Source organism: Pavona decussata, unplaced genomic scaffold (assembly GCF_977016875.1).
Source record: "Pavona decussata unplaced genomic scaffold, jaPavDecu1.1 SCAFFOLD_69, whole genome shotgun sequence".
NCBI classification, from domain to species: domain Eukaryota; kingdom Metazoa; phylum Cnidaria; class Anthozoa; order Scleractinia; family Agariciidae; genus Pavona; species Pavona decussata.
This window is the reverse complement of record NW_028145488.1, coordinates 2,954,840-2,978,254: the sequence shown is the minus strand read 5'-3', so window position 1 is coordinate 2,978,254 and position 23,415 is coordinate 2,954,840. Positions and strand designations below refer to the sequence as shown.

General features: G+C 39.3%; 1 protein-coding gene and 1 long non-coding RNA gene across 9 annotated transcripts in view; one reads left to right on the top strand and one right to left on the bottom strand.

The window, feature by feature from the left end:
• Positions 1-23,415, top strand: part of LOC146477775 (uncharacterized) — a 291,187-nt gene that overhangs the window by 5,328 nt on the left and 262,444 nt on the right. The window contains exons 2-14 of one of the 8 annotated variants that reach the window (XM_085113158.1): positions 157-223; positions 653-704; positions 1,635-2,862; positions 3,414-3,506; positions 3,733-3,825; positions 6,224-6,483; positions 7,758-8,019; positions 8,272-8,394; positions 8,950-9,045; positions 9,186-9,284; positions 10,056-10,178; positions 10,721-10,825; positions 11,448-16,054. In XM_085113158.1, coding sequence (XP_084969284.1) covers positions 687-704; positions 1,635-2,862; positions 3,414-3,506; positions 3,733-3,825; positions 6,224-6,483; positions 7,758-8,019; positions 8,272-8,394; positions 8,950-9,045; positions 9,186-9,284; positions 10,056-10,178; positions 10,721-10,825; positions 11,448-15,478 — 6,531 coding nt within the window. In that variant the 5' untranslated portion in view covers positions 157-223; positions 653-686 and the 3' untranslated portion in view covers positions 15,479-16,054. Of the gene's footprint in view, positions 1-156; positions 224-652; positions 705-1,634; positions 2,863-3,413; positions 3,507-3,732; positions 3,826-6,223; positions 6,484-7,757; positions 8,020-8,271; positions 8,395-8,949; positions 9,046-9,185; positions 9,285-10,055; positions 10,179-10,720; positions 10,826-11,447; positions 16,055-23,415 lie in introns of those variants that run through there. The other 7 variants (XM_085113160.1, XM_085113159.1, XM_085113155.1 and 4 more) reach the window with 7 other exon arrangements.
• The window catches only part of LOC146477792 (uncharacterized), a 299,841-nt gene that overhangs the window by 260,921 nt on the left and 15,505 nt on the right, over positions 1-23,415 (bottom strand). The gene's annotated exons all lie outside the window — the stretch shown is intronic.

Genomic DNA, 23,415 nt, shown 5'->3' with positions numbered 1-23,415 from the left:
CAAAAATATAAATAAATGTTTTACTAATGATGGATTTAATAAACTTCAACAGATCTCGTCGTCATGTCACTTTTGGCTACAACCATTAATATGCAGGGGAACACTGCACAACATGTAACTTATCTTTGTTTGTGTTTGTTCTACTCTTGATTTCAGTTTATCTGTCAGTTCATGTGTTAAAGAGTTGGTTCAAGATGTGCAAATGTTCTTGGAGTATGATTTGGTAAGTTACAACATTGATGCCAGCAATTTCCAACTATTTATATATGGTAGAGAAGTCTGAATTACAGTCAAAGCATTTTGGTCAGTACATCTGTTATGAGGAAAGGAGAAACTAAGGGTACAGTAGAATGTTTCAAAACCTGTTGCTGTTTGACTGTACATGTATTTGTTGCCACTTTTTGATCTCTGTAATTTAGGGCGTCTTGTGGGTAAACAAAATAAACAGTTAATTAGTTATTCACCTAATTAGAGTTCTCGCCAACTCCCTCTTTTGTTTGCTTCTGTCAATCAGTTTTTATTTTTATTTAAATTTTTAATCTAATTCTTATAAGGACTTTCAAAATTTTTCATGTGCATAATTATAAATCTAAACTAAATTAAAATCCCAGTTCCTACTAAATGTTTGATTTTCTATTTTTTTTTCTTTTAGTTTCAGTAATCAACAAGATTAAAGGCTTCCTGTGATGTCAAGGCTATCAAAGGTATTATCTTTGGCCTTAAGGGGAAACTTGCTTGTCTATTATGATGAGCTGTAAGCTTAAATGCTTCTGGATGTGTCATTGAACTCTGGTGGTGTAAAGTAATAATATTATTACAACACACAACTTTTTGTCAATTGAAGATGACTCCCACTCAGGTTGTCAAAATGTCAGTCAAAGTCACCTCAAACAGTCCTTTTCAGGACTACACTCACCCAGATGATCATAATTTACGTACTTATGACAAATTAAAGTTGAATTCAGCTTGTCATAGAAACTAATTTGAATTTCATGTATAAACAACTTGGCTTGCTTTGTACTGTGAAGGAAATTTCATGAAAATGGATTTTGACTAGTAAGGATGTTTTTAATTATGCGGTTTTGATGAACAGAACTTTTGACAGAATTACAGGGCAAGTGATAGGCTAGGTAAAGGTTGGCATAAGATTCCAGGGACTTAGCCTCCAACAAGTTTATGACTGATCTGTACATGTAGTAGTACATGTAGTAGTACATTTAGAAACATTGAAAATCCTTAAGTTTGTTTTATTAACTTACGTGTACACAGTAAGTCTTAATGTAAAACAAGATACCCCTATAACTTACAATGAATGAAGGTGGAGTACGTCAATTTTAAGGGGATCAGTGGACTTGTTTGTTTTTCCATTCCAGTTAAGACATTCCAAAATTCCAGACTGTTTTTGCAACAGCAAGTCAAGTTTTATTTCCTTGCTTCAAAGTCTGAGCAAGACACTGTTTTCTCAAAGCAGAAAATGGATATAGCTACAGTGTACGGTACATGTTGATAATAATTTGTCCATCATTCTTTGTTTATTATAAACCCTTTACCTTAACTAATTGTGCTGAGAAGGAAACACTCAGCTGCATGACAGCTCTTCAGTAAATAACTTGTTTTAATATTTAATTTTTTAGGAGTCCTCCTTTCTCAACATAGCCTCTACATCACAGGAAGGTTGTGAAGAAGACGCTCCTTGTTTGTCCTCCAGAAGAATATTAAATGTGACTCTTCTAAGCAGTGAATGGAGGTCAACAAAAGGAGGCTTGTCAACCATCAACAGAGAGCTCGCCATTCAGTTGGCAAAGTTCCCTGATGTGCAAGTCAGTGTCTATCTCCCTGAATGCAGTGAAGAGGATAAAAGAGTTGCTGCTGGTCACAATGTCCATCTCATTAAAGCACAAGAAATGCCTGGTTATGAACCAGTTGATTGGTTGGCTTCTGTTCCAAAGCATTATGTTATGGACTGTGTCATAGGCCACGGAGTTCATCTTGGTCGACAAGTACCACACATATTACGTCATCATCATTGTAAATGGATTCAGGTGGTACACACTGCTCCTGAAGAACTTGGAATGTACAAAAGTTATGACGAAGCCATCTCCAAAGGAGGAAAAAAGCACCAGGCAGAGGTGAAACTCTGTCAATTGGCTGATCAAGTTGTAGCAGTTGGACCCAAACTGGCTGAAGCTTTTGCAGGTTATCTCCGTTCATGTGGAAAAGATCAAGATGTTCTCAATCTTACCCCAGGCATTTTCACTGAGTTTTCTCATGTAAAGCAAGCCTCTGAAGAAAGAAGAACATTTTGTGTTTTGGTGTTTGGACGTGGCGATGGAGAAGACTTTAAGCTGAAGGGGTATGACATTGCTGCTAAGGCAGTTGCTGAGTTGAAAGACATGCCCTGCAAGCTTGTGTTTGTTGGTGCACTAAGTGGAGAAGAGGAGAAAGTAGCAGAAATGTTACTCAAGAAGGGCATCGACCGTAATCAACTAACTGTACGTTGTTACAATGAAAGTAGAGAGCAGCTGGCTGAACTGTTTTGTGAGGTAGATCTTGCTATAATGCCGTCAAGAACTGAAGGGTTTGGTCTGGCTGCTCTTGAAGCTCTATCTGCTGGTCTTCCTGTGCTTGTAAGTGGTAACTCTGGTCTTGGAGAAGCTCTTAAGAATGTACTCCATGGTTCAAACTGTGTAGTGGGTTCAGACGATCCTAAGGAGTGGGCCAAGGCAATCAGAAGTGTCCGTCAGAAAAGAAGGGATTTACGACTTGCAGAAACTAAGTCTGTTAGTGAAGAGTATGGAAAGAAGTACAGCTGGGAGGAGCAGTGCAGGTTACTTGTGCAAAGAATGATGAACATCACTTCAGGTAAAATTCCTTTGTTGCATTAATTATGGCTAATGTGTCCTGTGGTATAAAAAGACCAGATTTAGAAAGCCCTTCTAAGTGAAAATGCTTCCCAAGTATTGTTTACTGACAAAAGTTTACTGTTGGCTTAACATATGAGACTTACATGTGTTAATTATCAGGGCTTTGGAGGATTGCACTTCAATGCCAGAGTTTTACATTGTTACATTCTCACAACTCACTGATGTCAAATTTTCACAATCCTAATATCAGATCAAACAACTTGGATGTTGGATTTTGGAAGTAACAGCTCAGAAGACAAATTTTCACAACTTGGATGTTGGATGGAATGTTAGCAAGCTTCCTCATATTATTGCATGCTTTGAATTGGTAAAGAATAATAATGCAATGGTCAGTGTGATAGTGGTCTGGGGTATAATGTACTAATAAAGGCCAATACATTATGTACATCACTGTATGCTGATGTTACTGATTCAAGTACTGTGTATCTTTACACTCCTAAGATGCTATATGTTGTATAATTTTGCTTATTACAATTTTCCATTCTGAAGGTTTTTCTGATGGAAGTCAGTCTTCAGTAGCAGGTTACAGTCAGCGTCCTTTCCCTGCAGCCTCTGAAACTCATCTGACAAGTGGAACAGAAGGTAGGTTGGAGTTAAGTATTTTATCAAATAATTTTAAGGAAGCTATCAGGTAGCATCTGCAAATATAATTAAACCAATGAATAAGCTTTTTCATGTTTAATATGACCATTTTTCCTGCATTTATGTAAATGTTGCAGACTGCTGTCTCTGCAATTGTTCTTTACTGAAATCACTGTTGATGCATATTTCTTCTTAATGTTATAAAATTGTTCATTCCTCTCTGCAGGCTTTTCTGGTGGAAGTCAGTCTTCAGTAGCAGGTTGCAGTCAGCTTCCTTTCCCTGCAGGTTACCAAACTCGTGTGAGAAGTGGAACAGAAGGTTGGTGGGAATTACTTTTTTAATGACAACTATCACTGACAACAATTTGCCAACATGTACACGTAACATTTGGGAAAACTGTTTGCTGTGCATGTCTTAATTTTTGCCTTGTTAAGAGTCATTGTCTGAGAAAACCAGGCAGAGGTGAAAGATGGGGGTCGGCCGATTTCCTTCAAACTTTTACCATTTAATGTCTGTCCGAAATGATAATGAATGATGCTATTTAGCAATTTTCCTGCTGTTGCGTTTCGTAGTTTGACCACCCCCCCCTGGTTTTGACCCTTACTGACCCTGATGTCACGCAAAATATATGCAGAATTTGAAGGTCAATAAAATATATTTCACGTCATTTCTGGGGACTCATATCGATTGCTTTTATTGTTTGCCGTCTAAAAAACGTTGTTAACAGAAAATATCCCGACTTAACATAAAACTTAATTTTTTATAGAATTTTTCAATTTCCTTGCCATCGCGAAAATGTCTTGGGCCAAATGTGAGGCAATTTCGAAACTGTTTTTCTCAGAGGTGCGGCGTTCCTTTCCGAAAATTTCAAGATATTTTTTAAGCCAAACATCTGTTCTCCCAAAATCAGCAAACTCTAACTTGAGCCATTAAAATGCGTTTGCATGAGCCACGCTCGAAGTCAAAGATGACTCGGTATTTTTGCTAATAAAGTTCCACATCGGGTTTTCCTTTATTTCATCTTCTCCTTCTTTTTTTTCTTTTTTTTCTTTTTTGGTTTTGGATAAGCTCGATGAAACTATCCTAACTCTCCGAGGTAGAACTTCCCTGGAAAATTTAGTTGAGTGTTGCTTTGGGCAGGAATAACATTAAATTGGTGTTAGCTCACACTTGATTTGATTATGCGTGACATGTCACGGTAATTGACAATTTTGTCAAACGTGATCATAAACAGAACACATTTCTCGCTTCTTTTAACATTTGCATTTTAAACTTGGTAACAACAAGCTTTTCCCTGATACTAGATTACGTCTTGGAGTCAGTCTGTTGTCGATAATTGTTAACTAAAATAAAAACAGCAACAATTACCTGTGAAACTTGCCACGGCAAGAGAAGCTTGATTACCGAACCTCCGATATGTTCGTTACATAACACACAATTGAAAGAACAACAAATCTTTCTTCTGTAATGCGTTGGGTTCCGCCATGGATCTGAAGTGCTCTTTCTGGTCTGTGGATTCACCTTGCTATCCTGTACACAAGATATTGAATCGCATCTCGTCAGTCTTGGTTTGGGAAGCAAGCGTGGCACGACGGGTTCAAAGATTTCCGAAGCTGAGTTGATTCTCAACAGAGCAGGTAAATTTGATGTCCCTGAAGATGAGAAGAGAGGAATGACTGTTTGCCCCAGACATCGCAAGAACCTTACAACAGACTGGACCAGCCGAAAACGGACTATGTGTTGCCACCCAAGTCATATAGGGACAACGAAAGCCGGGGTAATACACAAACCAACCCGACGGGTAAATGCCAAGATGTCACAAGGCATTTTTGAGCTGCATAACAGTGTTGTTCCCATCGGTTCAGGTTGGTGAGCTAACACCAATTTGATGTTATTCCTGCCCAAAGCGACACTCAACTAAATTTTCCAGGGAAGTTCTACCTCGGAGAGTTAGGATAGTTTCATCGAGCTTATCGAAAAACAAAAAAGAAAAAAAAAAAAGAAGAAGAAGATGAAATAAAGGAAAACCCGATGTGGAACTTTATTAGCAAAAATACAGAGTCATCTTTGACTTCGAGTGTGGCTCATGCAAACGCATTTTAATGGCTCAAGTTAGAGTTTGCTGATTTTGGGAGAACAGATGTTTGGCTTAAAAATTATCTTGAAATTTTCGGAAAGGAACGCTGCACCTCTGAGAAAAACAGTTTCGAAAATTGCCTCACATTTGGCCCAAGACATTTTCGCGATCGTAAGGAAATTGCAAAATTCTATAAAAAATTAAGTTTTATGTTAAGTCGGGATATTTTCCGTTAACAACGTTTGTTAGACGGCAAACAATACAAGCAATCGATATGAGTCCCCAGAAATGACGCGAAATATATTTTATTGACCTTCAAATTCTGCATATATTTTGCGTGACATCAGGGTCAGTGAGGGTCAAAACCGGGGGGGGGGGGGGGGGGGGTTGTTAAACTACGAAACGCAACAGCAGGGGAATTGCTAAAGAGCATCATTCATTATCATTTCGGACAGACATTAAATGGTGAAAGTTTGAAGGAAATCGGCCGACCCCCATCTTTCACCTCTGCCTGGTTTTCTCAGACAATGACTCTTAAATAATATTTAGATTTTTTATATTTGTATACTCTATAACTTATTATTATAGGGTTCTTGTCCAGAAATACACTTGTTATTCCTTTCATTGGTTGCTTTTTAGTTATGACAGCTGAACAAATTTTCCGTGGTCTTGAGCAAATGCGACATGATGCAGGCAAGATCATCGGGAAGACACAACTTTTAGAGGAGTTAAAGAAAATTGTTTCAGACAAAGGCTTCGAAATTTCTGATAATGCTGGAGCAGGGAATTGCATGTTTTATGCATTATCAGAACAACTCGACCTGGTGAAAGGAATCCAAATCTCTCATGAAGTATTGAGGCAGTGCATAGTCCAATACCTCAAGAAGAACCCTACACTGGTAAGTTACAATGTAGTATTGGTAATGTCGAACAAGCGAGTTTGGTTTCATTTTATGGTTATACAAATCAAGCAAAGCAATAAAATGGGAGTATTTGGAGTTCCTTGTTTAGTATGCCAAAGTGGCTGACTAAAAGATACACCTATATTATTTGTGAATTCATCATGATAACGCAATATCACATTCAAATCCTAGCAGCATGCAGATTTTGTCACTGCATGAATGTAGTTTAATGGTCTTAGCTCCCACAAGTCTCCTGTAGTTGAGTGTTACTGTGTATACAGCTATTTCAATTAATTAACATAATTTGACGGATCAAAGCTTAAAGACATCCTCAAAGAGGCTGCCACCTCATCCATGATCCTAACATTTCTTTCATCCAAATGGCTCGCCATCGTATATCTTCACTGGACAGACGAGGCATAGCTGATCAATTTTGCTGAACTTATTCATAAACAAATCCACAGAATCTTGAGGTCTGGTGTGAGTGTATACAATATGCGAGCCAGCGAGGCATGCAAGGCATGCGAGGCATGCAAGGCAGATGTGCGAGGCATGAACAACCCCCAACATAAATGCTAACTGTTAAGCTAACCGGGGAGCTATTTAAGCTAACTTGGGTGCTTTTTAGGCTTACTGGAGTGCTTTTTAGGCTGACTGAAGTGTTTTTTTAGGCTACATGTAACCTGAGTGCCTCGCATGCCTCGCTGGCTCGCAGATTGTGCATCCCCCTCTGGTGTTATAGCTTTATACTTTGATCCGACAACGTTAATTGAAATAGCTGTATAACATCCAAATGGAAAGTCAAAGATTCAACTCTGTTAGGGGGAAGAATTCAGATTTCTTTTTCCGAGTACAATATGCCTGTGTCACTGACTGAAAAATATCTCTATCAAGATAAAACTTAATTGTTGCTTCATATCTTGCTGATTTCATTTCGTAAGAGAGGGCAGAAGTCAGTTCTAAAATGGTTACTATTTCTTGGACAGTTGGTACGTTACTCAAGGGCTGGTATCACATGGAAGCTTAAAGCCAAGCAAAGTTCTGAAATTGCATTGCATCCAATGCTTCAGTTATTCATTAACAACTGAATGCATAACTTATTGGATTAGTTAAATTATGGAATAGTTAACATTTTGCAGTATAATTTGGTTTGTTACGGATTGATGCACTGGCCAATTTAGTGAAAAGCTTTACCCTCCAGTTGATCATTGGGTGAAGTGGCACAATGTACTTTGACATTTTTTGTTAATTGTTTTGTTCTTCTCTTGCAGCAAGATGGGACAGAACTGTTTAACTTTGTACATGGACATAAGTCTTGGCCTGATTACCTGAGAAACTTGGCAGTAGATGGGACATGGGGTGATCACGTCATTCTCCATGCTGCAGCAAACTGCTTTAAAACATGCATTCACGTGATCAGCAGTCTGTCACATGACTTAACTATCCACCCAGAACATGATGTTAGCAGCAGCAGCCAGCTTGTGTTGGGACACCTGCATGAACATCACTATGTCAGCCTTCGACCCAAACCAGGTAGAGGAGCCTAATATGATTGGGCACAAACAACTTTCTCTAGATGGCATACCATATTTATTCAATTTACTGCCCTGGGTGCAAATTAACTTTTTGGCCCATAAAGTTGATTAAGAGTAGCTCCCCTGGTGGGTCTTGCTTGTTTGTTTTTGTGGACTTACCCTTTTTGACTTCCTCGTTAGCGAACTATCTGCCCCTGAAACTTAACAGTTCCAGTGGTCCTTACACTGCCACTTTTTCTGGTATTTTCAGGTACAATAGGTTTGTCACAGAGCAAGTCAAGTTCACTAAAGCAGAATAAAAGGCCTTTATCATTTCCTGAAAGAGAACCTCCCAAGCAGCCAAGGCAAGATGGGACAGATTGTTATGGGCAAGGTAATTAAGTTACTACCTGAGCTATGTTGTGCTAATATAATTAAGATTTATGTGATAACTGAAACAGACAGTTGAACTCTTTGTTGTTTATTTTCTCAACCTTTAATGACAATGTTGTAATAATTGCTATTCCGTTCGATAAGAATAGGTCTTTCTTATATGTGACCAAGTTGTCACCTTCTCTTTCTTATGTTAAAACCTTTGACAATTTCCATAGATTAGCCCAGTGGTACAAATAGCAAGATCTGCATCTTAAACTTAACCCTTTAAACCCCAAAACCATGATCAGCATCTCAATTCTCCTTATAGTTTCCACTGTTTGATCAAACTAATCAGTCATGAGAATGAATGAACTGATCAACTACGTGTAAGAAAAATGACTTGATGTTTAAACAAATTCTCCCAACTAGTTCTATAAGGAACATAGTATAGAGAACCTAAGGAGAAACAATATTATGCTCTCCCAGGAGTAAATCCAGTTACTGACTTAAACTCTAATGCCATTTTAATGTGATGTGCCACGTTGTTACAATATTTTCAATTTTTCATCTAAAGGTATCATTTCTGGTGGAAGTCAGTCTTCAGTAGCTGGTTACAGGCAGCTTCCTTTCCCTGCAGCCTCTCAAACTCATCTGACAAGTGGAACTGAAGGTAGGAGTGATTGAAAAAATGTTTAAAGCAATTATCACAACAGAGTATATGTATCAGATACACAGTGAAAAAAAATTAAAAAGTCATGTGTCGTGTTGACTTTGTAATGAATAATTTGTTGTGCTCATTTCTATCTGAAGGTTTTTCTGATGGAAGTCAGTCTCCAGTACATGTAGCAGGTTACAGTCAGTTTCCTTTCCCTGCAGCCCCTCAAACTCATTTGACAAGTGGAAAAGAAGGTAACTGTAAGCATTTGTATGATCCCAACAACTGTCACATGGCATTAATTTTATAAAAAAAATTTAAGTGTTGGTTTTCAAGTAAAATCCTTATTTTTGACTATGAAAATTTGGTTACTGTGAAAACATAATTTTGTGTGCTCCATACACTAATTCTTTTCTCTGAGCCATGTTGTCTGTTTTGTGAATTGTCTGTGTAGGGTGTGCCTATATAAGAGCAAACACCTTTTTGAGTATACACTGGTGGCAAGAAAATTAGATATTTCTGCTAACACAACTGAGAATGATTTGCATGAACTCAGAAATTATGGTACTCTGGTGTTTATGAATTTACCTTCGATTAGTCCACAGTCTGGTGTTTTTCCCTTTTGGTGCCTTTCAAGTTTTGCTTGCGAACATGTTTCATGTAAATTTTGGGATTTCTTGCGTTTTGTGGGTTCCCTTTTCACTGAAACTCTTCACAAGGAAACTCTCCTGCACAATCCAAACAAGTTTGGTGAATAGGCAACCAATGTAGTTTGCCGGTCAACACTTTTGTATTACAAGTCTCGAAAGTAGTGCAAAAGAGTCTAAACTCGATATTTTTGTGGCCAATCAGAGACAAGGATTTCAATAAGTTTTGGAAATGGTTGGTTAAGAGTAGCTTCCTGGGTCTCACTTGTTTGTTCTTGTGGACGTACCCTTTTTGACCTCCTCCTTAGCCAACTATCTGCCTCGGAAACTTAACCGTTCCAATGGCCCTTACGCTGACACTTTTTCTGGTATTTTCAGGTACAATAAGTTTGTCACAAAGCGATTCAAGTTCAATAAAGCAGAATAAAAGGCCTTTATTGTTTCCTGAAAGAGAACCTCCCAAGCAGCCAATGCAAGATAGCAGCAATTATTATGGGCAAGGTAATTAGGTTACTACCTGAGCAATACTGTACTAATATAATTAAGATTTATGTGAAAACTGAAACAGACAGTTGACCCTTTTATGATAATGTTGAAATTATTTCATTATTCATTTGATAAAAACAGGTTTTCGTTATAAGTTACCAAGCTAAGTTCACCTTCTCTTTCTTATGTTGAAACCTTTCACAGTTTCCATAGATTAGTGCTGTAGTGCATGAATCATAATATTCTGCTTCTTTAGTGGATCAAGTTGAACTCTTTAAAAACCCAAAAGCAATTCTTCTTACAGTTTCAATATTTGATCAAACTACCAAGTCATGAGAATGAATGGACTGATCAACTGAGAAAAATGACTTCATGTTTAAACAAATTCTCCCAACTAGTTGTATAGGGAACATATGGAGAACAGTTAGAAGAATGTTGATGCTGGAGCCTAAAGAATAATAAAATCTTGCTTTCCCTAGAGTTTCTGACTTACAACTTAAAATGCGATATTAAGATGATGTGCAATGTCGTTTCAACTTACAATTTCTCCTCTGAAGGTTTTCCTGGTGGAAGTCAGTCTTCAGTAGCAGGTTACAGTCAGCTTCCTTTCCCTGCAGCCTCTCAAACTCATCTGACAAGTGGAACAGAGGATAGCTTTGTAGGTAAGTCAATCTTCAGTAGCAGGTTACAGTCAGCTCCTTTTGTTTTGTTTTTGTTGTTGTTGTTGTTTTTCTTTTTTCTTTCTTTTTTTTTTTTTGCTTTGTACATCCGAACAGTTGTAACAAGTTTAAGTTTCTTCAATGTCTCAAGCTGTCTCTAATGCATGTTTACTCAAAAAGTTGTAGTTGGAAGTTCCTCTTGCATGTTGACTCCAGTAAATTCTAACGGCTTGTCTTTATAAAGCTTTTATCTCGATTACCACCCATTGGTTGTTATAGTGGATATGAGAGTGCGGCAGGATTAAAGCCTTTCTCTCCTTCAGTCTGTTAAGGGAGGTTATTTTCTCTCCAACAGTCCCGGAAATGGGTTTTGGCGTCCATTTACCTGTGGTGTCTGCTGCGCGTATGTGAGTAAAGTAGGTACATTTAGGAGCTTTTACGGGGTGTGTCTTTGTGCAGAGGCTCAACTGTCTTGCGAAATGTAGGACACACACACACACAGATACCTACAATGTAGTGGACTACATGAAATATACCGCTTTTTAAAGTGGTAGGTGACACCTTCAGTCTGGAACAAAATGGTGGCCCTTGGCTAACATACAAGTTTTTTGTTGTTCTTCTGTAGGTCCAGGCCTGGCTTTAGTTGTCAATTTTCTCAAAGATACGTACAAAAAGCGATCGCTTTTGAAACCACTCCTTTGGGAGAACACCTTGAAGCTACCCATTGAGGATGTTTACACGAGACTGAAAATCGTTTCAAGAAGGAAAACCAATTTTCACCTAGGACACGATGAAGTGGACATGTATGACATCTTTGTAGCCCCAGATGATGTAACCGTATTGGTAGAAGGAAGCCCTGGTATCGGAAAGACAACATTTTGTCTGAAAATCGCGTATGACTGGGCAAGTGGAAAAATCCCTAAAGAGCATTCCTTTCCCCAGTTTGAAATCGTACTACTGCTGAAATGCAGGGACATTGATGGGGACGTCTTGTATGCCATTAATGAACAACTTCTACCAGAAGATGAAAAGCTCAGGAAAGAGCTAATAGGTTATATAAAAGAGTTCCACTACCATGGAAAAGTTTTATTGATTTTGGATGGTCTGGATGAGCTACCTGAAAAGTTTAAACCTAATGTGGATAAATTGCTTCATAAAAAAATTTTGCCATTTTGTTATGTGTTGGCCACATCTCGCCAAGAAAGAGGAATTGAGGTACGACAGAAGGTTGACTTTGACGTTCTTTTGCAAATTGAAGGATTTACAGATGCAGATGCTTTTGTGTACATCAGAAAGCATTTTAATCATTTGGGGCCTGAGCATTTGTCAAAAGGAGAGAGGCTTATTAAAGCAACCCAGGAAAACGCTTTCCTCCATGCTTTACCAAGCAATCCATTGAATTTGCTCCTTCTTTGTGTTGTTTTTGAGGACTATGAGGGAAAACTTCCATCTCGCCGTACTGAGCTCTATCAGATCATTGTTCGATGCATTTTACGAAGATTCTGTGCCAAAAATAAGTTGGAAGCTCCCCAGGATGACGAGGCTCTTGAGAAGAAATTTGAACAGAGTTTACTTGCACTGGGAGAGTTAGCTTGGAAATGCCTGTTAGAAGATCGTCTTTCTTTTCTTGAAGGGGAACTTGCAAAATTTGAAGAGATGTATCCAGATCTGGCAGCTCGCATATCGGGTCTCGTTTTCAAGGAAGCCAGTCTGAAAAAGATCAACCCACAGCACGAATACCACTTCTTTCACAAAACATTTGTAGAATACTTGGCCGCAGCATACTTGGCACTTCTGTTATGGAAGAAAGACGTCAATATCTTAAAAGAGTTTAAGTTACGCTTCCGTAACCATATTGTAGGAAAATACCGACAAGTGTTTCTGTTTCTTTCTGGTATACTGGGTAAGGAAACGAGCATCCTTTTCAGGCAGATTGGTAAAAAGCTGAAGCGTGGCAACTGGGACTGGCTCAAGTGCAAAACGGAGGTGGGAACGTTTTTTACTGAAAGTTTTAGTGAAAGTGGAAATGCTGAAGAAGTGGCGATGGCTCTTTTTTCCTTCATTCCTTTCCCTTTGACTGTGGAAGTGGGCAGAAAAGGCCGCCATTCTTATTCTAGTTTTTTTGAGGTTGCAAAATACTGCCGGAACTTTTCACAGTTACGGCATCCTGTTCATTTATCTGTGTGTTGTGATGAAGATGGTGGAGATTTAAATTTAAAAGACGTAAATTCTGCTTTTGATTACCTGAAATCCTGTTCAAAACTACAGAGTTTGTTCGTTTCCACATTAGATGCTCTCGGAGATGCCTTTTCCGATGGACTATCTCAAAACTCGACTTCAATGTCAGTTACTCTTAGAACTTTTCAAAGCCTCCCTTGTGACGCAGCTGATATTATTGGTGACTGTTTGGCTGCAAGCAACACCTTGACCTCCGTGACGTTTGAACTGTTTGGTGAGTGGGGCGAGGCTTGGGCCAGAGCCCTTGAAAAAGGATTGTCTGCGGATACACCATTGAAGTCAGTTGTCCTCAAGTTTTATGGTCCATTAAGTGACACTTCAATACTGGCTTTGAAAAGAGTTTTAGGCAACACATCGTTGACCTCTGTTGTCATCACTATTTTTGGAGACATGCAAGATTCGTTAGCTGCAGCCCTTTGTGAAGGACTTTCAGAACAAGCTGTTTTGAAATCTTTTGCTTTGATTGTTTTCGGACGGCTGAGTGAATCAGGCATGGTGTTCTTAAAAAGAGGTTTGTTACAAAATTACTCGGTGGATGCTTTGGAAGTAAAAATCTTTGGTGAACTCCCTGACAACTGGGCGACTGTTATTAAAGGTATAATTTCAGCGAACAAAGCAAAGCAGTCGTGCACTTTCCACCCGAATACCAGTGGAAACATTGCAGCTGCTAAGGTCGCCTGTCTTACTCCTGTTTTGGCTACGAGCAGTTTTAATTTAGAACAGACATTAAACGTCTGGGGTGAGTTGAGCTGTGAAGTTATAGAAGCTGTCGGGAGACTCTTGGTGAAGTCCACACCGTATCGACTTACTCTTAACATTCACGGAAACGTAACTGATGATGTTGCAAGCAGTATTACGAGCTACCTGAAAATAGAAAAGTGCGTACACCCTGTTACTTTCAACATTTGGGGAGAATTTACCACTAACGGGAAGGCTGCTATTGAGCGGTTTTCAGGTGCCAACCGCAATGCGAACTTAAAGGTGATTGTCCATGACTTGATATCAGACTGTTCTCCCGATGGCCTTCATTTCTGTATTAATGATCCCTCGTTATTACCTTCGGTATTCACTAAAGTGAAGGATACTGGCACAAGTGAACTTAGTCTCACAATCAGTGGCGTGAGTGATGACTGGGCACAGGGTCTGAATGACGGTTTAACAAACAGCACTTCACTAACAACACTTGCTCTTACAATCGAAAACTGCCCTGGCGAGAAGGTAGGGTGGATGCAACGTCTGCTTGAAGTGGTGTTGGAAAACACCTCCTTAGCTACCCTCGCTCTCACTCTTACATTATATTCGCTCACTGACAAGGGAATAGACCTCAGCAACAGTTTAGCCAAAAACGCGTCTTTAACGGTACTCTCCCTTACCATCAACAGCCACATTGCCGACAGTTATTTCCTTTGGTCAGTTCTGTGTAATGGTTTGGTGTCAAACAATTCATTACATACACTCACTCTTACAATCAACAACTACAGTGACACGGGTGGATACTGGATACAGGGCCTGGGTCATGGTTTGGCGTCAAACAAGTCATTACATACACTCACTCTTACAATCAACAATTACAGTGACACGGGTGGATACCGGATACAGGCCCTGGGTGATGGTTTGGCGTCAAACAAGTCATTACATACACTCACTCTTACAATCAACGGCTACAGTGGCTCGAGTGGATACTGGATACGGGATCTGAGTGATGGTTTGGCGTCAAACAAGTCATTACATACACTCACTCTTACAATCAACAACTACAGTTGCACGGGTGGATACCGGATGCTGGCCCTGGGTGATGGTTTGGCGTCAAACAAGTCATTACATACGTTTGCTCCTATAATCAACGACTTCAGTGCCACGGGTGGAGATCTGGTTGATGGTATTGCATCAAACGAGCGATTACATACACTTACTCTTACAATCAACAACTACAGTGCCATGGGTAGAGACTGTATACGGGGTCTGGGTGATGGTTTGGCATCAAACAAGTCATTACATACACTTACTCTTACAATCAACAACTACAGTGCCACGGGTGGAGACTGTATACGGAGTCTGGGTGATGGTTTGGCATCAAACAAGTCATTACATACACTTACTCTTACAATCAACAACTACAGTGGCACGGCTGGAGTCTTGTTAACGGATCTGGGTGATGGCTTCGCCAGAAATAAGTCATTAACAACTGTCAGTCTTACAATCAATAGCTGCAGTGAAGTGAGTGAAGATCAGTTACTGGAACTGTGCAATAATCTGGCAAAAAGTGACACATTAACTACTCTGAGTTTGACAATCAACGACCACAGTTCTACAAGTAGAGGCCTTGGATGTGATCTTAGCAAGTGTTTTGCAGACTGTAAGTCATTAATTACATTAAGTTTAACGGTAAGCTTGTATGGAGAGGAAGAGATGTGCTAAAACCTACCACTCCGTGAGCAAAGTGAAAGTAAATTCACCCAATCAAATTCAATAACGTAGGCGTGTATCCATAACTCGATTGACGCATGCGCTGCATCCATACAATCATGATAACACGTGCAAGTTACATGCAGCTAAGACAATTTTTTCTTTGTCGTTAATAAAGAAGAAAACTTTCTTGAAGAACCGGAAAGAAGGAAAACGATTTCGGAGCACGTTAATTTAGTCGACACAGAAGTTAAATCTTTGGATTGGAGTGAAATCAAGTCGCTCTTTATAAAAAAACGAAACGACAAATAGCGGCGGGAGTAATTCAAAGCCCACTGTGGGGAGCACGTAAGGAGCTTAGCAAGAACTAGACAAACTACAGATTGGATCTAGCAGATTCTCTAAGGTAAACAAGTTTGTAACGCTAATATAAAATCAATAGCAGCTAGGGAAAGGGTAATTTCCGTATTATCGGACCATGAAAACTTTTTTTATAGACAGAAAAAGTTCGTTGGACGATAGCGATCCAACGCGTCCAACTTAAAGAAACTTTAAAACAAGTTGAAATGATTTTCGAAACGGTGCAAAATACGGTTTCGCGCATGAAAGGAAAGAAGATATTTAGAAAAGGAAGTTTAGAACGCTCGTAACTAATAAACTTAGAGAAGCTCCGACAGTTTTTTAATTTTCTTCGCTCACCCTTGTTTTTTTTTTTATACCGTTTTCTGTCAACTTTGTTATAAACGGATCAGTCTGAGTAACCAGACGACGTTTTCTCCGTTCCACCACTTGTCTCCGTGCCAAACCGCGTCTGTTTCATCCTTTTAGCTGTGCGTCTATCGAGTTATGGACACTTGAAAAGTTTTAAGCGCACTTGAGAAATGGTGAAGAGTATCAACCTTAGCAGTGCCATTAGCCTTTTAAGCCCTAATTTCAAACCGCAAACTCTCCTCATCGGCGTCTTCATATTTGTTGTGGTATTTGGGAGAAATTGTTCAAAATCAGTTTATCTTTCGGTGATCATTTGCTATATTCCCGTGATCTGCGTGTTTGATGTTTTACCAATACCGTAAACTGCCGCTTATAAGCCCCCTCCCCCCTCCCTCCCTCCGCTGATAAGCCCTCCCGGTTATAGGCCAATCTACCTCTAAACCAAAAAATACATCCGATTATAAGCCCCCTCCCCCGCCCCCCGGATATAAGCCCCCCTCTAGTTTCGCTCGTGTTGTTGGTTTTAATTTTGTTAAAAATATTGACGTTTTGAGGCTTAATTAAAAACCAGCAAGTGAAAAACGTATTTCGGTCAACACTGCCATAGCTCGTTTAGAAACAGTGTTTTTATTCCGGTTATAAGCCCCCTCGGATATAAGCTCCTCCCTTTATAAGGCCATGTAAAACCCCTTACGAAGTTGTATTAACCCAGGGCTTATAAGCGGCAGTTTACGGTATTTCAAGGAGGACAAAGCTACTGATCTCCATAGGGGCTTAAAGGGTTAACTGTCTCCTGTCTTCAAATTTGCCTCTGTGTTAATTGTGTTTGTCAAAGGTAACGGCGCTCCTTTTGTTGAGTAGTTTAATTTTGGACTTGTTGAACTGGAACTAGCTTGTAATTGAGCTTATGCAGGGAATTATCGTTAAACAAAGCTACGATACGATAATGTGGATTGATTGAAGGGAATCCCTGCATAAACCTTCGTTTCAAGGCAGCTCCATTTCTTAGCTCAAAATACGTTATTTTGTATTTACCACTGGTGGCCGCGCTTGCCTGATTAATGACACAGGAGTGGAATGAAATCTTGACAGATTAAGAGTTATCAATGACCCTTTCAGCCAGACACCAAGCCAAATTCTTCATTTTTTGTGTAGTAAGTGATGTAAGAGGTTCGAGCATTTGGGGAAAATTCTGTACACCGTGACGAAAGCAGGTTATTTTTGAGAAGTTGGAGGCTGGGTATAAAATGCAGTCCGAGATAAAATCTGATTAAACATTTGCTATTAGATGTGAGGCAAGTGCAAAGGAGATCAACGTGTTGGATACAATCGTGTGAATATTTAGAAAGTTAAACTCGGCATGAATCTGAGTTTCACTCCTAAGAGCATTTAAAACTCAAAATAAGAAAATCCTAAAATTCAATTTATAAACAGGGCCCAGTTGTTCGAAAGACGATTAACGCTAATCCACGATTAAAAGTTAACCGAGGTTTGTATCTCGCTCGTTAAAAATGTTTTTAACAGCTGATTTGTAGCATAAGGTAAAGAAAAGTCTAAGTCAAAACTGAAGGGCAAAAGTCTTTTGGAAAAATGATTATTGATTAGTAATTAAACTCAAATCAAACTTCACGTTAACCCAGGATTAGCTTAATCGGGCTTTGAACAACTGAGCCCAGAAGACAAGGAAGAACACCACGGGAAAGTGGCGTTTAGTAGCTCTGATTGATTGGTCACATTTGAGGAATCTCATCCACAGACTCAAAAGTTAGAACCATCTTGTACTTAACAAATAGATTCCATTTTGCCGTGCGTCGGTACTCTGATAACGCACAGATGACGTCAAAACGTGGTGAGAACAAAGAAGTACGCTACGAGCATGCAATTGTGATCTTCTAAATTACAGTATAATCCGAAAGAATTTCACTAACATTATTTTCAAAACTAACCTTTATTCCAGAAGGAAATCCTGACCCTAAAATATTACAGCATGTAAGTCGCTTCACTGCGATTTGTAATCGATTACTTGCCATTACCGGATTTCTATCGGCGACTTATTTCGACAAATATTTGCTTCCTTTTCACGTCACAAAAACGTTCTAGCTTTCCTATCCTGGTTGAGGTCACTGTCTACGGTCTTTGTCCAATTTTTTATTCGGCAGTTTTCCTTTCCTGCGAAAAATTTGCTTGTGTTTGTCCGCTACTTGCAAAAACAGTTTGCAAAGCTTTGTTGACCAGTCGCTCTGGCTGGACTCTAGACTGATCACGTGCGCCGGTCACACCACTCGGTGAGGTCAATCGTGCGTCTATACTCTAATCACACACTCCTCTACACCAATCAAAACGGGAGTTTAACACAGTTCATTGTATAAAGCATAATAAACAACACCACACAAAAGTAATGCTTAGTAGCTTTTATTTGAATGGTCACACTTAAGGATTTCATCCACAAACTCAAAAGGTAGAACCACCTTGTACAGCATTGCTGTAGGAGCGGAAGTGTTTACGGTTTTCTTGAAAAGTGTCATTGTATATTTAGAATCTATCAAAGTTCCCCGCAGAGATGCTTCTCTTCCTGTCGATCCCAACATGTGGCATGTAATGCAAATGCATGGTTATGTTGTTGTTTTATTGTGCACATACCTTGTACTGTTACCCTGGCCGTTTCTAATTGCGCACAAGGCTGGGTGAAGAATTTTATCTCGGTCTGCAGCCGATACTCAGTCTGAAGTCTGCGGCGTTAGGGTGAGTCGATATTGATGCCACATAGTCGATACCTGGGAGTGTTCAAGTACCGATACTTGTGAACGACACAGGTTTTGTTTCGATGCCGTTAAAGTGACAACTTCAAAGAAGCGTGATGTGTATTCCACAAAAAGGTTGGAGGAATTTTAATTCTTACTGCTCTCAAGCATAACCTTTTTTTGCGGAAGAATTTTACTGTTCTCATGGCAGCACAGCAACTTGAGCGTTCTCTACTCGTTTAAACCTTGATTCTACCGACAGTAATGGCGTCATAGTACAAGTCTGGAGCAAAGACGTCACAGTATCGATATAAAAAAGTGCCAAGTATCGGGAAACATCTCACGAATATCGTATCGCATGTGAAGCTGGTATCGGCTCACTGTTACCTGCAGACTACCGAAGTATTAATTGAGAATGAAAGTCCGTTGTCATGGTAATAATGTGAATTTGCTGTTGGGGCGTCTGTGGGGTTTGTCTCGTCCCATGATTCCCAAATGGATCGGTTTGTTGAAGAAATTACCTTTTAAGTGTAAGTAATGTAAATAGCTGTTGAAGACCGTGAAAGTCAAAGCAGCTGAATTGTATTTTAACATTGTAGAATCAGAAGACACAAATCGAGAAGGTTTTGTCTTCTTTCTATGATCCTTGTAGTGGCAAATCTCCTGTAATTCAAGTACGGGGAAATTTTTTTTTTTTGCCAAATGTTATTGCTTTCATTAAGTAAAGTGTAACCAACGTGAACATTCTTTCATGGTTTGTCGTGCTGTACAAACCAAAGACATGGTATAAGTTCTGTATCTACAATGCAGGTCAAAAGTAGTTGGGACACCTGTCCAATAATCATGTATTCCAAGTAAAGTTGGCTTTTTGGGGTCACAATTGGAGCGTACCACCCCCCTCCCCCCCAAACAATGTTGGAAGATGCAGATAAACAGTATTTTTGTTGAAATCTGTGTTGTAGTGTCAAATCTCAACATTGCTTGGGGGGGAGGGGGTGGGGGGAGATTATTTCAGTAGTATCTCGCTAAGTGTCCCAACACTTTTGACCTGCATTGCAATGCAGGTCAAAAGTAGTTGGGACACCTGTCCAATAACCATGTATTCCAAGTAAAGTTGGCTTTTTGGGGTCACAATTGGAGCGTACCACCCCCCTCCCCCCCCCCCCCCCAAACAATGTTGGAAGATGCAGATAAACAGTATTTTTGTTGAAATCTGTGTTGTAGTGTCAAATCTCAACATTGCTTGGGGGGAGATTATTTCAGTAGTATCTCGCTAAGTGTCCCAACACTTTTGACCTGCATTGTAGGTAGACAGTAAATGTTACAGCCGTACATATTTCTAACAGGGTGCATTTGGTACCTCAATTGTACATAGACGCAAATAGAATCAGAAGACACAAATCGAGAAGGTTTTGTCTTTTTTCTATAATCCTTGTGCGGCATGGACTTATTTCGTGCCAAATGTTTTTGTTTTATTAAGTGTAACAAATGAGAACATTATATCAGAGACATGGTATAAGTTTTGTAGTTAGGTAGACAGCAATTGTACAGCCGTACATATTTCAAACTTGGGATGCCTCAATCTGGTACCTCAATTGTACATAGACGTTAATGAACTTGAAGTTAAAGGTAATAAGACACAAATTCAGAAGGTTTTGTCTTTTTTTTTCTATAATCCTTGTACTGTTAAATCTCTTGTAATTCAGGAGCGGCATGAAATTGTTTCGTGCCAAATGTAAGTTTAACTAGCGAGGTTACACGTATTTTATACATTTTATGCGTGCAAATGTTATTGTTTTCATTAAGTACAGTGTAACTAACGAGAAGATTATTTTATGTCATGTCGTGCTGTACAAACCAAAGACATGGTATAAGTTTTGTAGTTAGGTAGATATCAAATGTTACAGCCTTTCATTTTTCTAACAGGGTGCATTTGGTGCCTCAATTGTACATAGGTGTTAATGAACTTGAAGATCAAGGCAGGTTTAACATTTTAGAACCAGAATACACAAATTCAGAAGATTTTGTCCTTTTTTATAATCTTCTACTGTTAAATCTCCTGTAATTCAGGTACAGAATAAAATTGTTTTGTGCCAAATGTTATTGTTTTCATTAAGTAAGTAAAGTGTAACCAACGTGAACATTATTTCATGCTATGTCGTGCTGTACAAACCAAAGACATGGTGTAAGTTTTGTAGTTAGGTAGATAATTAACAATTATTCACCGAAGTGGAGGTGAATAGTGATGGGATATTTACCGAGCCGCGAAGCGAAGTTTTGTAAACAAGGGATTGTATTTCCATTTTTCGCCTAAGAATATGAAATTGAAAAGATTAGAAAACTTACCATTTAATGCCGTCAAACCAAACTTTGTTGCGACTTACGTATTTTTTTTTAACAGCCGCCTTGTGTTTGATATATTACTTACAATACCAACACATTTCCCAGCAGGGAGATGATGACGATACGAAATTCATCAACCTGGGCGCATTTTCTCCATATGCCAGCTTAGAATTAACCTTAAAAGAGATGAATGGACACCCAGCGAGGGCAAAATGTGATACACTTGTTTTTGGTCATGTTTTGTTAATTGTCCATTGCAAGTTTTTCTTCGTTTGTTTAGGTTTTCCTTTGTTACGCTCTGATTGGTTAAAATAAAGTCGCACCCTTTTCTACACCGATTAGAAATGAAACCAAGCCACAGGAATATCCCGCGCCTCTTTTAGTTTAATGGAACATTTCGAATTCTGATTAGTTTATTCTGTTTTTTGTAAAACGTTGATTTGGTTTGGCGACAAGGTTAAAAACCATTGATTGACGCCAAAGCTGAGGCAAGTCCTGTTTTGTATCAAAGGAAAGCACTTGAAAATGATTTGGCCATTTCCGAGTTACTTTGAACCTCAATATGAAAGCGAGGCTAATTGGAAAACTTTTCATATGCCTTTAGCCTCGCTTTCATGATGAGGTTCAAAGCAATTCGGAAATGGTCTATTGTTTTTTTTTTTTTTTGAAAATATGAATTGGAAGGACCTGTGCCCTGTTTGATCTTGTTGACCTGAAATGGTGCTCGGACATAGACCCTTGTATTAACGGGCTTTTTTATTGTTTGTTTTTCTGTTTTGTTTTGTTTTGTTTTGTTGTTGTTGTTTTTTTTTTTTGGGGGGGGGGGGGGGGGGGATTCCAGAAATTTAAGCGCCAAAAAAAAATATCAAAGGTAACACAATTTACAATGTCCTAGGTGTAAAGTGGTTATTTTAATAATGGGTTTGAGTTTTTTTTAAGCTCTCTACAACAATTAATGTTTTGATTCAACATTTGAAGCAAACCCATTCATATGATTCACGGTCTGATTCTGTTCAGAAACGTAACTTCAGCTGATGGTGTCGGAATCCGTAATTGTTTTCGCAAAGGAATCGAACTCGAAGAAACAAACAAAACAAGGCGCTGAGACTTTGGAAAGGAGAAAATCACTAAGTTCTGATTAGGTATTATTTTTCCCCAAGGAAAAGACATTTTCATTCAAGAAAATGTTAGTTTCATTCAAAAGTTTTAAATTGCATCGCCCACTTTTCAGTCTCAGTCGGACAAAGTAAAGTTGCCTTGCTGCCAATTCGAACTAGTTGACTGTGAGAGATCCTTGGTAGATGGTGTTAACAGTTTTCAAAGGTAACATTTTAAAATATGGAAGAAAGGGCAAGTTTAAAAGGATCTGCGCATTTCCATAAGTGAATGTATTATCTCCCAGGAGTCAAAAAAGGATATCCTGTTCAGAGCAACAGTACAAGGTTATTTGCGTTCGCTAAAAGAATCATCCGAGGAGCGACGAAAAGTGAGAGAAACTGCCAACACAGAAACAATCGACAGGATATTGAAAGCAGCTGACACGTACAAAGCAGAGGACTTACATTGGCACAAGAGCTGCTATGCAAAGTATACTGATAAGGGTTAGATAAGTAGATTAAGAAAATCGCTAGATTCTTTAAATACGCAGTAGCCTTCATCTGGCGACACGATCGAAGGAACTGGTAGACATGTTCCATAATGTCGGTCATACAATCAGCTACTGGGACCCTGTATTAACGGGCTTTTTTATTGGTGCAATGGCGACAAGCGGAACACTGCGACGGCAAAGAACGTGGACCACTGTGACGGGCACGGGCCTTAACTCTAATGTTGATACTCATAGGCCGTTTGATCTTGGGGCCCTGAAATAGTGTTCGGGCATGGGCCCTTGTATTAACGGGCCTTTTTTATTGGTGCAATGGCGACAAGCGGAGCACTGCGACGGCAAAGAACGTGGATCACTGTGCCGGGCACGGGCCTTAACTCTAATGTTGATACTCGTAGGCCGTTTGATCTTGGTGCCCCTGCCTTGGCACCAGTAATGTTAATACTTGTCCGCCATTCCAGGGTACGGGCGCTAGTCTGCGCACAATTTGCTGACTGCACCAACTTTTCCTGCGCCTCTGTCTTTAAATTAACAAAATTACGAAATGG